The sequence below is a fragment of the Oryzias latipes genome, chromosome 7 (genome assembly GCF_002234675.1).
Source record: "Oryzias latipes chromosome 7, ASM223467v1".
Taxonomy (NCBI): Eukaryota; Metazoa; Chordata; class Actinopteri; order Beloniformes; family Adrianichthyidae; genus Oryzias; species Oryzias latipes.
The window spans coordinates 33,853,379-33,866,295 of record NC_019865.2 but is presented as its reverse complement, the minus strand read 5'-3'; the positions used below and the strand labels follow the sequence as shown (position 1 = coordinate 33,866,295).

The 12,917-nt window shown below is 42.8% G+C and overlaps 1 protein-coding gene across 4 annotated transcripts in view; it reads left to right on the top strand.

Annotated features, from left to right (window-relative positions):
- Window positions 1–12,917, top strand: part of LOC105354474 (membrane-associated guanylate kinase, WW and PDZ domain-containing protein 1) — a 160,029-nt gene that overhangs the window by 130,726 nt on the left and 16,386 nt on the right. For all 4 annotated transcript variants that reach the window (XM_011477671.3, XM_020704939.2, XM_020704938.2 and 1 more), the window contains exons 17-18: window positions 9,409–9,603; window positions 9,686–9,762. In XM_011477671.3, the coding sequence (XP_011475973.1) occupies window positions 9,409–9,603; window positions 9,686–9,762 (272 nt within the window). The remainder of the gene's footprint in view (window positions 1–9,408; window positions 9,604–9,685; window positions 9,763–12,917) is intronic.

The following is a 12,917-nucleotide window of genomic DNA, read 5'->3' as shown; positions in this document are numbered from 1 at the left end:
GAACTCAGTAGGGGTTGGATTATATAAGATCGCTTCTTCCCACTCCTTTTCAAGCAATAAATCAAACTCAGCATCACTTTAGTTAATGATCACTTATTTAATTTAGCTAATGTGATTTAAGTGACTTTTGTTTTGTTTTATTTTCTGTTTTTTTTTTTTATCTATGCATTTCATCAGCAAAGGGCGACTGAATTAGTTTTATTTGGTTGGAAGACATGGGTGACATCCCACGCTCAATCCAGTTCTCCCATACAGTCAATGGTCAGAAAAAGCAGAAAAGCATTCATCTTCAGTTGAAGTACTGTTCCAGAAAAGTTCCAAAATACGGAGCCCGTGTACTGACATTAAGATATAAAAATATATCTTGTTCCCACAGATTAATATCTTGTCCCACAGGTTATTATGTCGTTCGCACGAAATACTATTCCGTTCCCACAAGATACTATTCCGTTCCCTCGAAATGATTAACTCGTGCGAACGCAATAATTATGTCGTTCGAACGCAATAATTAATCCGTTCGAACGCAGTAATTATTCACGTCATAAGTCATTTACGCTGATATGCTCTCTGTACGCCGGCAAAAGCCGCTTTCAGCGGTAACTTCCGTGTCTCTGTGACTCACATTCGTTCAAAAAAGGAACATGAAAAACAAAAATGATCACTTTAATACTGTCTCAATGAATATAAGAAAAATATCAAAAGATTTATGATAACTAGGCTGCTTTGTCATACGATAGCTCCTGCTAGGCTACTACTAGCGCCACCGCAGAGCTCTTTGATGTATGCCGGCATTTGGGCAACTGGCTGGTCGGTTAACAGACAGTCAGCTGATATTGTAGTTTAGGGTCGAATAGGAATAATAATATTCAGGACTTGTCTTTTATTAACTTTAGCAGTCAGTCGCTTTACATTCGAAGGCTATTAGGCTACATGCTAACTGACTAGCCGATCATTGATCCTGTTATTAATTTACGTCATAGATTTACAGCAGATACCTTCACATTTCTGTCTGTGTGTGTCTCATTACATTGCATTGAAGACACGGAGGATGTATAGAAAACAGATTTATTTATTTTTAAAAGCACAGAAGCATCCATCGTATTCACGTTCACGTCATCTGGTACGCCCTCATTGGCCAATCACTGTGTCCATGTGACCAAGGTCTAACAACAAGACCAATTATTGGCTGCAAAGCATGCTGGGAAACGTGACGTACTGCTATTGTTGTTACGCTACAAGCTAAAGGTAAGTGCATTAGGTGAAGCAGCCAGCTTAATATGATATTTTTCAGATTTTCATCGAGACAATAACAGACCGACCATTCTTGCTTTTATTTTTACCCCTATTGAATGCTCACAGAGACACGGAAGTAGCGGCAGGAAGCGGCTTTTGCAGCAAGATGACTGAGGGCGTACCCCAGATCATCATCATGTGAATGAACGTGAATACGATGGATGCTTTGTGCTTTTTAAAATAAATAAATCTGTTCTCTAAACATCCTCCGTGTCTTCAATGCAATGTAATGAGACACACACAGACAGAAATGTGAAGGTATCTGCTGTAAATCTATGACGTAAATTAATAACAGGATCAATGATCGGCTAGTCAGTTAGCATGTATCCTTATAGCCTTCGAATGTAAAGCAACTGACTGCTAAAGTTAATAAAAGACAAGTCCTGAATATTATTATTCCTGTTCGACCCTAAACTAAACCAAAATCAGCTGTCTGTCAACCGACCAGCCAGTTGCCCAAATGCCGGCATACATTAAAGAGCTCTGCCGCGGCGCTAGTAGTAGCCTAGCAGGAGTTATCGTATGACAAAGCAGCCTAGTTATCATAAATCTTTTGATATTTTTCTTATATTCATTGAGACAGTATTAAAGTGATCATTTTTGTTTTTCATGTTCCTTTTTTGAACGAATATGAGTCACAGAGACACGGAAGTTACCGCTGAAAGCGGCTTTTGCCGGCGTACAGAGAGCATATCAGCGTAAATGACTTATGACGTGAATAATTACTGCGTTCGAACGGATTAATTATTGCGTTCGAACGACATAATTATTGCGTTCGCACGAGTTAATCATTTCGAGGGAACGGAATAGTATTTTGAGGGAACGCAATAATATCTTGTGGGAACGGAATAGTATCTTGTGGGAACAAGATATTAATCTGTGGGAACAAGATATATTTTTATATCTTAATGTCAGGACACGGGCTCCGTACCAAAAAGTATAGAGTTGATGTTTAAAAAACTAGCATTAGTGAGCTCTCTTGTTTTCTTTAGTAGTGAAATATCAAAGAAAACCTAACTATGTAGCCACAAGGGGGCCCAAGTCCCCAGCCTGAATAAAATACAGGATTGTGTCAGGAAGGGCATCTGGCATAAAACCCCCTGCCAAACCATCTGTATGAATCAGTGAAAGCTGATTTCCCTTTGGTGACCCCTGAAAGGATAAGCCGAAAAGTGAACATGTTCTGGGCAGATTAAGATGCTTCAGATCTATGCAGAAATCACAGGTTATGATGTGGAGGGGGGGCGGGGTTGCTTCTGATCAGTTTGTGGGGTCAAACAGTTTGTGGGGTCAGTGGGGTCAAACAGCCCTGCCTCTTGAGTGCTGTCTAGGAATGTGGGCTGTTCTGGGACTGGGCTCAACACAAACAAGACTTTACCCCCCCCCCACCCCCCACCCCCACCCCAGGGATTCTCACATTCAAAATACTGCTGAACCACTCTAGACCGGGTTATTTGAACACATCACAGAGAAGTCCTTCCTCCTTTCTGATCTCACAACAATAGCTTCTATGGTTGGCCCCCACACCTCTCTGTGTTTTGGTCCCCTCCCATAGCTTCATGCTCTTGCCCCTCCCCCTTCACCCTGCATTCTCTCTGCAGCTCAGATCTCACTCAGTCTCCCTTGCCTGCTGCAAGGAGCACAGTCTGCCTCAGACAGACATCCACCGCATATAGACAGACGAGTGCAGGCGTCTGGTCTGGGTCCCGGTCCTGGTGTCCCGTCATGCTGGAGTGGCTCCAGGCGGCTCTAAAAACAGTCAGGGACTGCAAACGTAAGTCAGACTCACTTTAGTCTGAGCTGAATGTTGCCTTCAGAACGGCACAGACAGAAGATATTGGCTGGTCTGTCAGTCAGATATGACTGCAGAGCTACCCATGCAAGGCCAGGTTTTTCTGCTAGACCAGTTGACCAGAACCCAGGTGGAGTTCAGCTCAGATGGAGGGCAGGTGAGGTGAAACAGGTGATCTGACCGGACGGAAACTCACCATGACATCATGAGAATGGGTGGCTTTGTGTATTAGAATTTGGATTGGAAAAACAAAAATTAAACTAATCTCAAATACCATCAGAATAAATATTAATCTGTACACTGATATGTCAAACTTTGAATAAATATTTGTAACATTGATTGGAAAATACAGATTAAGTACGCATACATCCACACCCACCTGTAAACAGTTCAATTGTTACTTTAATCACAGACACTAAGATTGATGTCAGTGATCCAAAGAGACACAATATCATCCACGAGTTTACTTGTAAAACGACAAATTTGATCTTTTTAACACTTCAGTACAATTTGCAGAATAATTTGTACTGTAGCTTGTGAGTTAGTACATTTGATATAAATGTTTACTAACCTCTGCTGTAGAGACAGCACACGTGTTGGGATTTTCACACTGAAAGTGCCTCAGAATTTCAGTTCAAATCAGTGCAGACAAAGATTTGCACATTTGGAGCAACAAATTTCCCCCATAAACAAAAACAAAGACAATATGGTAACTAAGTATTCTATCAACTAAAAACTATTTTAATACGAGTAAAAGATAACAGTAGAAGCAGTCAGCATTTCTACGAACTAGGATTTGGTCTGATAATGTGTTTCAATTGAACAAACTTAGATACTTACACAGGTTTCTTCATCTTCCAGCCTCCTCCTTAATCCAGTTTTTCCTTTATCAAATATGTTCTTCATCCAAGACCTCTTTCTTTCATCATTTGCCTTTTCCATCACTTTCTTAATCCATGGTCTCTGGTTTATTTGGAACCTATTTGATCTCACATCTCATTAGGTCGTACCTCCTTCATCCAGCAGGTTCCATCATGTGGCACCTCTCTCACCCAGCACATACTATTTCCAGCACCTCAAGATGCTGCTTTGTTTCAGGCGGTTATTTGTTGCTTGGTGTGCGTTATGATGTTTTTGGTCAAATTACTGCAAAGTAATATAGTAGTGAATCAGGTTCTTGTGTTTGGGGTCTTTTTGTGTCATGCTGTTTTGTGTCACATAGTTGTGTGACGGTGTTTTAATGATTGGATGTGGTGTGTGGGGAAAGCTGTTTGTAAAATGTGGAATGTTCTAATAATAGTAGCTTAAATCCATAATTCAGCAGCCTGACTGAGCTTGACTGCATTTCACAACCCAGAGGGGCGAGTCAAGTCTCTTTGCAGTGTACAGGCACACACCCGTTGCAATGGTGGGTTAACCTACAAGGTTAACCCGCAAGATGTGAGTTTGCCATTTTCTTCATGTCATGCATATTAAAAGTTAAATTCAATCAAACACAGAACCTGTTGTTTATAACAGTGAGTAACTGTCAAAAACGTCAAGCACTGAGTGTTTGAATTATTACACTGTCAGGGTTTTGACTAGTTCTTGATAAAGAGAAGAACCAGACAGGAAACGAGAACTTTTGTTAGACTTCTGCAGAAGGAAAAGCATGTCTGTCACAGCGCAAACTGCAATTTGAATTGATAACGTAAAAGTGGGCATTCAATCAAGAAGTACAGGAACATTATATCTTGTATAGTCAGCACGAAGCACGTCAGTGTTTTCTTACTGAAAACTGAGAAACAATCATTTTCTGGTGATAATAGAGTGTAATCAAATGATAATTATGTAAACCCCTCCAACTCCACAGACTGAAAGCTGCAGGGTGATGTACAAACTTTCATCTTAAAGTCTATCAACATCATGTTTCTACAGCGTAATGAATGATCAGGTGGAGCTGCTGACTGCAGTACCACAGCCCCACCTGCTTTTATGTTTATTGATGAGGTAATTGAGTGGGAGTAATGTCCAAATTCAAAGACACATTTCTTCTATAACTCTCCATTTGGAGGGTTAATCGGAGGGATAGGGAGTGGCTGTAGGGGAAGGGGAAGAATTTGGATTTGGCCTTGGACTCTCTAAAGCTTTTGCCCTGCAGTATTACTCTTCAACTCATACTTCCCAGTTATTTTTTTTTCAAATGACTGTATATGCTTTCTTTCGTGTGGGCAAGTAAATAATTTGATCATAAACAGTGGCATGTTCATCATCATTCTTATTACTTTGCCCTCTTTGCATTTAAAGCACTTATTAAATCTTGTTGTTTTTTTTTATCTGATCTTCACTAATAAAAATGCGCAATAGGGGCTTCACCCAGGTGGTGTCTGGGAGAGAGAACTACTTAGTGGGTGGAGCCTGAACAGATTGTATGTGGGGTATGTCCAGGATGTGGATGTGTAGATAGTAAAGTTTGTGAAGATGAAAAGTAGAGTTTGGGTGAAGCTGTGGGTGATGTCTGCTTGTATTGTGAGTGAGGTGTTGGTGGCTTTAGACAGAGTTGTGAGAGAGGTAGTAGGGCTTCCTGCTGTATGTAAGTGGGATGTCTGATGGAAGCTGTGTTGGTTCGTTTCACCAATCGTCTTGCACTCACCACTCAAACAAAGCCACCTTATAACACAGTTTCTAAATATTTCCCATGGATGTGCATGTAGCACTTTTTATAGCACTTTTTCATTTATTGGACCAGCAGGTTACATGTGACCCAAACCAAATTGCGCATGTAAAGAATATCAATACATAAATAAATATCAATACGTGAGTAAAGTAGTACTGACTCTAAACACTGATTAAGAAAAAAACAAATAGAGAACTTTTACACTCTAGCTTTGGACAAATAAATCTTTGTAATTGTGCAAAAATATTTTATTCCCAAGACATTGGAACGGAATGAGATGATACAGCTTCCACCTTATAGGCTAAGATAAAAGGATTCTGCAGACAATCTCTTATAATTAGCATTTGGAGCTGCAATAGCACTTAATTACAGACAGCATGTCAATTTAACAGAAGTGTAAGACACACAGCAATGTAACACAAATTGTCGTGTAACATAACAGCATGACAAAAGCAGGCATGGAACAGCAGCTGCACTGTCATATAGTGCGCTAATGAAAAACAGTGTAGTGTAACACTAAAAAGAATCCACAATGAATCGACTAAAGAAACCAGAAAGCATTAAACGTGTTTTTAAAAAAACAGAGTCTCAGAGTGGGAGGACGAATGCATTCTGATTCCCTAACACTCTAATACCAAAGTGCTGATCTCAGCATGTTCAGATGCAGAGACAGAGCATTGAAGAGGAGGATGATGTTTTCCAGACAAAAAGGAGACTGATGATGAAGGTTTTATAGATACCAGCTGCTGTCGGTCAGCTAAGGTCAATCTGACAAAACGAGTAGTTTGTTTTTCCTGGAACCAGAAACTGTTCAGATTAAATTTTCTCAGAGACCTGCTAAAACCAACAAATGCTGAACTGTTAAATGGTTATTTCCTACCCGAAGGGAGAGGGACAAACGGTTTATGTCCCAGGTGAGAGGGGTCGACCTTAATCTGAGCTGCACGCCTCCTGGAGGTGTACAGGTCTTGCAGAGATTTGAGCCTGCAGCCATCACCCTCTCCACTGAGCGTAGGATTCTCTCAATGATGACCGTGTAGATCAGCACCAACATCTTGGTAGCCACCTTGATTTTCCTCAGTTGCCACAGGAAGAACATCTGCCGCTGGCTCTTTTTGATGAGGTACCTGATGGTGATCCCCACATCAGATTCAGAGGGATGGTGGTTCCCAGGACACGGAACAAGTCCAGGATGGAGATGGGGGATCCTCTCAGGTTTGGGGATAACGATGGGTTGAGAGTTTCCTAAAGTCCACGATCATCTTCACTGTCTCCTCAGCATTCAACTCCAGGTTGTTGCTGCTGCGCCAGGACACCAGTCGAGCCACTTTCCTGACGTAAGCAGACTGATCACCGCCTGAGATGAGCCAGATGAGGATGGTGTCAAACCTCATACGTTTGACAGACGGGTGGCTGCAGGTGCAGCAGTTGGTGTATAAACAGAAGAGCAGGCGGGAAGGCACACAGCCCTGGGGGGATCTGAGATGGTCTTTCCCAGATGCACACGCTGCCTATGGTCTGACAGGAAGTCTGTGATCCATCTGCAGAGTAAATCAGGAACAACAAGTTGTTGTCTCCATAAATCCTTACGTCAATGAAAACTCCTGGTTTGATCTATAGAAAGCAGCTTTAAGTTTCTTTGAGGTCGAAGGTTCTTCTTCAGTTTCCTGACTGGCTCTTTTCTCCCCAAAGCAATTTTAGGATTTGATTCTAGGATATGTACAGTGCTGCTTTAAGAGTTTTTTTACTTTTAGCTACAGGAACAAGAAAGGCAGATGAACAAAACAGTGATGTGACGGTCGAGACTGAAACGGCTCTAATCTCATATAAATATGTCTCATATTTAGCACTAGACTAAAGAATAATTCACTTTTTTCAACTCTGTATTCCCTGCTTCTGCTCAGTGGACAAACACACCACCTTCCTCTTCCTCAGCGCGTTTGCAGACCCTGCACGTGGATGAGCAGGATGTTGTTCACATGAAAAATAAACCCTGGAGACGATCGCTTTGTTTGAAAAGTACATATCCTGCTCAGAATTTCATCGCAGTTCTGGTGGACAGTCACAGAAAAATCCAAACAACGTTAGTATGAACTAAACGTGTGATTGTGGATACGACTGATGTATTGACTGATCGCTTTGCTATTTAAAGCGAACTGCAAGAGTCGGCTTCTTCCTGGGAACCGTTTTTTTAACACTCTTTCACTCTTTCTTTCTTCTTTTTCTCTTCAAGTTGCCCATAATTGGTAAATGCGTGTTTGTGCTGACCAGGAGGGTGTAGCGAAAGTTTGCTACACGCTGCGAAGCACAATGTGCGAATGGAATAGAGCGCTAGGTGCAACAAGAAGACTAGAAGAGAAAACATCAACACAAAAACGTTCAGAAATGAGTGACCTTGGAGAAACAACCAAAATCCAAAACCACTTCATTTTAACTGATAATGTGAAAAAAGAATTTAGAGTCTGCAAGAAAACAATTCCATCACAATTCCAACCTGCACCTGACAACTGAGAGAATCTTCTCCTAAACAGAAAAGATCATTGCTGATTGAAGAGACCTGATCAGCTTCACAAAGCTGGGACACTTAGCCCGGATCCAAATTCTTTCCCTCCCCCTACGGCTTCTCCGTAAATAGTTCAGAAATAGTTTTTTAAGGGCTAACAGCAGAGGCTTCGGCATCACTCCTCACAAGGTTGTTTCGTGTCGCGCTGAGCCGCAGAGGAGAAGCGTTCTTCTTCTGTGTTGTTTTAGCATGACTTTTTAAATTAATAAAGGGGTGTTGTTAAGCATTTTCCAAGCGCTAGCAGCTTTGCGCTGACGTAGCTGACCAGTGACTATTTAAGGATTCATGAGTGAGAGTAACGTCCAAATTTGAACACACTATAACTCTCCATTGAATCTCACTTACATAATCATTAAAAAATACCTGACTGGAGAGAACTGTTGATGAATATTATAGAACATCATTTTTTAGGATAGGCTGTAATGATTTGTTTGAACAACAGTTTGATTCATATCATCACACATTCTGGTTCATGATCGATATTGGTTCATTTTGAACGACCCGATTCATTGACCCCAATATGGATCCAGGACATCTGGCTCCACAGGAGACACGATAAAAAGCTTTTGTGCTGAAATTAACAATAGCCAGAGAAAATGGCATCTGTGGAAGTTTGAAGCTCCATCCAACAGTCCCTCCATGCCTTTTCAACTCTTGTGAAGACTTCCCGTTCACTTCCTCTCACTTCCTGACCCTGCATTCAGGCTCCAGCTGGGCTCCAGGGTTTCTGTAAATGCACATTGTGTTAAAAAATGCAGAAACAAACACACAAACTAAAGCTAAACATGGGGGGGGGGGGGGGGGGGGGGGGTCTGTGAGACAATAACTGGAAACACGAGAAGAGATTCAGTAGAGGCTGCATGACCTGCAGACACACAACAGGCCCTAGCACAAATCAGAGGGGTGTGAGTCTGGTTCTGATCAGCTGGCCTGGACCAGTCTGCACTTCAGGCAGCTGGACATCCCAGTTCTGGTTCTTTGATGTTTGTAAAAACAGATGTTTAGACAGGACAGAGGCTCTGGTGTATGATTCTGGACCATGTTCATGTCTTCAGCATGATGAAGCTGTTGTAATGGGACTCCCCCCTGATTGCTTCTTTGCAGGCCCCTCCCTTATGTCTCACAGGTTTGTGACGGTGCGGCGTGGCAGCCCAGCAGCGCGATGCGGCCAGATTCAACCTGGAGACCAGCTGGAGGAGGTGGAAGGGCGCCCTGTCAGCGGGCTCCATCATAGAGACCTGGCCCAGATCCTCAGGAGGGCGGGAAACACGTTGAGGTTGAGCGTCACTCCTCGACAGCGTACGTCAGAACTGGAACACAGCTGGGTATCAGGTCCAGACAGAAGACCAGAACAACCCACTTTGTTTGTTTGTCTCCTCAGAAGGTGCCCCCCCCTCAGAGAGGATGGAGTTTGACACTGATGGAAGCTTAAATAAAGGATCTAACCAAAGGTCAAAGGTTATTGTCAGATTTTTGCTTCAGAACCAACAGATTGAACTAGAATACCGTGATGGCAAATGTCACTGACCAAACAGAACAGAGCAGAATCTGATCAAAAACTTAACCTGGATGGACAGAATGAGTGTTGAAGTTTTTTATAAAGCTTTTACAGTATTCCCCTCATATTTGCAGGATTTAGGGACCGGAGACCCTGCAAATATGCAAATACGGAGAACCCCCCATCTCCATTTCAGCTCCCTCCCCCACCCCACCCGTGTGGCCAAAGAATGTTCGTCAGTGATCCTTACTCATCAAAAACCCTACGGAAACATTTCTGATACTTTGTAAAACATTCATTATAGAACATTGGTATATTGCTCAACACTAAAAGCTTTTTTATTTCTGCTTATTATTCTGAACCATGTCATAAATTACGCTGTGCCACAGCGTAATTTATGACATCTTTTGATAACATGACACCTATGTACGAGAGGGCACCTTTTTCCAGAAGAGGCCAGTTTCTGTCAGGTTGGGGGGGCTGTGGTAGCGTGAAGGACCCAAAATGCAGAGACGGAGGCACACAGTTCAAGGGCAAGGGGATTTAATCTTAACAAAAGGCGTTGCAGAGCAGGGTAACAAAAAAAAACTTACTGAGAGCAAAACATGAACATGGCAGAAAGAAGTCAGGGAAAAGACGTTAATGGACCAGCACAAGAGGAAGGCAGAGACAAGTCTTATATACAGACAAGGCAGACAAGACACAGGTGAACATGATCAGGACAGACTGGGACAAAGGAAGTAAAACTCAAGAACATGACAAGACAGGAAACCTTTCAAAATAAAACAGGAAACAGAACTCAAACATGACAGAACAAGATATAAAGGAAAAACCAATACAAAAGAAACCCAAACCATGACAGTTTCATCCATAATAAACACCTGGTCCGGGTGATAATTATTCTCTGCGATTGTCTTTTTCAGCGTATTGAGATATTTCCCTGCCACTTCTTAGTCTCCATGCATGGGCACACTCTTCAGTTGACCTTCCGGAACCGGTAGAACCAGCCTTTGGTCGCTGTTAAATCTTCTTTAATAGCTGGAAGGGAAGCGAACGGGCCCTTCTTAGCAATTCCCGCGGCGCCTGCTTCCAATGCAAAAGTTTCATACAAGTGTCTTGCCATCTCTTGAATTATTAATCTGCTGTTCTTTTTATGGCAGTCAGTTATCCGTAAACACAATGTAGCTTCTATTTTCATAATTGCTGAAGCTCGTGCCTGGTGACCGGAGCCCGGTCGGGCTCACCACCCGTAGGAGAACTCAAAAGACCCGCTGCATTGTGGTTTGGGTGGCAGTCGAGGGCGGGTGCCTCGGCGGCCCAGACCCCGGTCATGGAACATGGCTTTTGGGACATGGAATGTCACCTCTCTGGGAGGGAAGGAGCCTGAGCTTGTGTGATGAGGTTGATAGATACCGTCTAGATATAGTTGGGCTCACCTTCAAACATTGCCTGGGCTCTGAAGCTCAGTCCTTCGAGAGGGGTTGGACTCTCTACCACTCTGGAGTTGCTCATGGTGAGAGGCGGCGGGCTGGTGTGGGGTCACTCATGAGCCCACATCTCAGCTGCCGAGTGTTGGAGTTTACCCAGGTGGATGAGAGGGTCATGTCCCTCCGCCTCCGGGTGGGGGACAGGTCTCTAACTGTGGTTTCGGCTTACGGGCCGAACAGCAGTTTGGAGTACCAGACCTTCGTGGTGTCTCTCGAAGGGGTACTGGAAAGTGCCCCAACAGGGGCCTCCATTGTCCTCCTGCTGGACTTCAATGCCCACGTGGGCAATGACAGTAGCACCTGGAGGGGCGTGATTGGTAGGAATGAACCCGAGAGGTGCTCGTCATAGTTTGTTCATAACGAACACAATGTTCGAGCACAAGGGTGTCCATCCATACACCTGGCATCAGGACACCCTAGGCAGGAGGTCAATGATCGACTTTGTAGTTGTTTCAGGCGACCTCCGGCACGCATTTCTGCCTCCTTCTTCTAGCTAGTTCTGTTTTGTGACAGTGACACACAGAGTCCAGTCTTTGAGCGCTTTTTTTTTGGAGTCACTTTTCGCTTGTTGTTTCTTGGGGGCCATGGTCAACTCTCTTTTTGCAGTAATCTTGCATTACTTGAATTAAATTTCAAGTAAGGTATGGTGGGCTTTAAAGTGTGCATTATCAGAAATTAACGCGGGCAGTGAAAACCCGCATTCAACAGAAACAGACAGTGGCTCATTTCCCTGCAGAAACCTGTGTTATCATTTACCTCCAGTGTTGTCATTCTTGGTGTCATTGGGCTCCAATGAAATATTATAGTTAGAATGAAATGTGCCGAAGGTTAATTTCTATGGGAACAGCAGCCAAACTTTTTGTTTCAGTGGGTAGAGTGAGGTGGATTTGTTTGATTAATGGTAAGAATAGAATGTTCACATGTTATTAATGCGTTTTTAACAGTTGGTCATATGCCATCATGTTATTCCTGCGTCACAGCAATTCCGTCTTTGCAGTGTAACCTGGAACCAGCAGGATAAATCATGAGAAAAGGTTTTTATTCACAACACAAAAAGGTCTTATATGCAGGGTCATGACAGCAGTAAGATGTTGTCATGAAGGACAACAAACACTAACAACTGTTGTTAACAATTTTCAAACCTTTTAGATAAAATCAGAGATGAACAGTTTAGTTCTCCTTCAAGTTTTTTGTTGGAGCACAAAGGAATCATTAACAAGCAGAGTCCAGTGTTTGGTCCAAGTCATAAATTGAAAATTATTATTGAATCCTATCACAACTTTTATTACTACTTTTAGGAAAAACAGCTGCAACTTCCAGCTTTGTGCCAGTGCCCACATGGAGGGACTGAAAATCATAAATACAGACTACAGAGTTGGGGTTTTGTTTTTAATATTTTTGGTTGCTAGTGTGCCCTGGGATTTGCAGCGTGTGAGTATTGCTGTACTGCCAATGTTTGGCTCCACGTCTGCATGTGAGCAGTCTTTCTCACATCTAAAGAACATTCAGACCAACCTACGATCACGTTTAATGGATGGAAGTCTCAACAGCTGCATGAAGCTTAAACTCACCACGTATCAACCAGACTAGACCATCAGCAAAACCACCATGCAGCACCAGAGTCACAT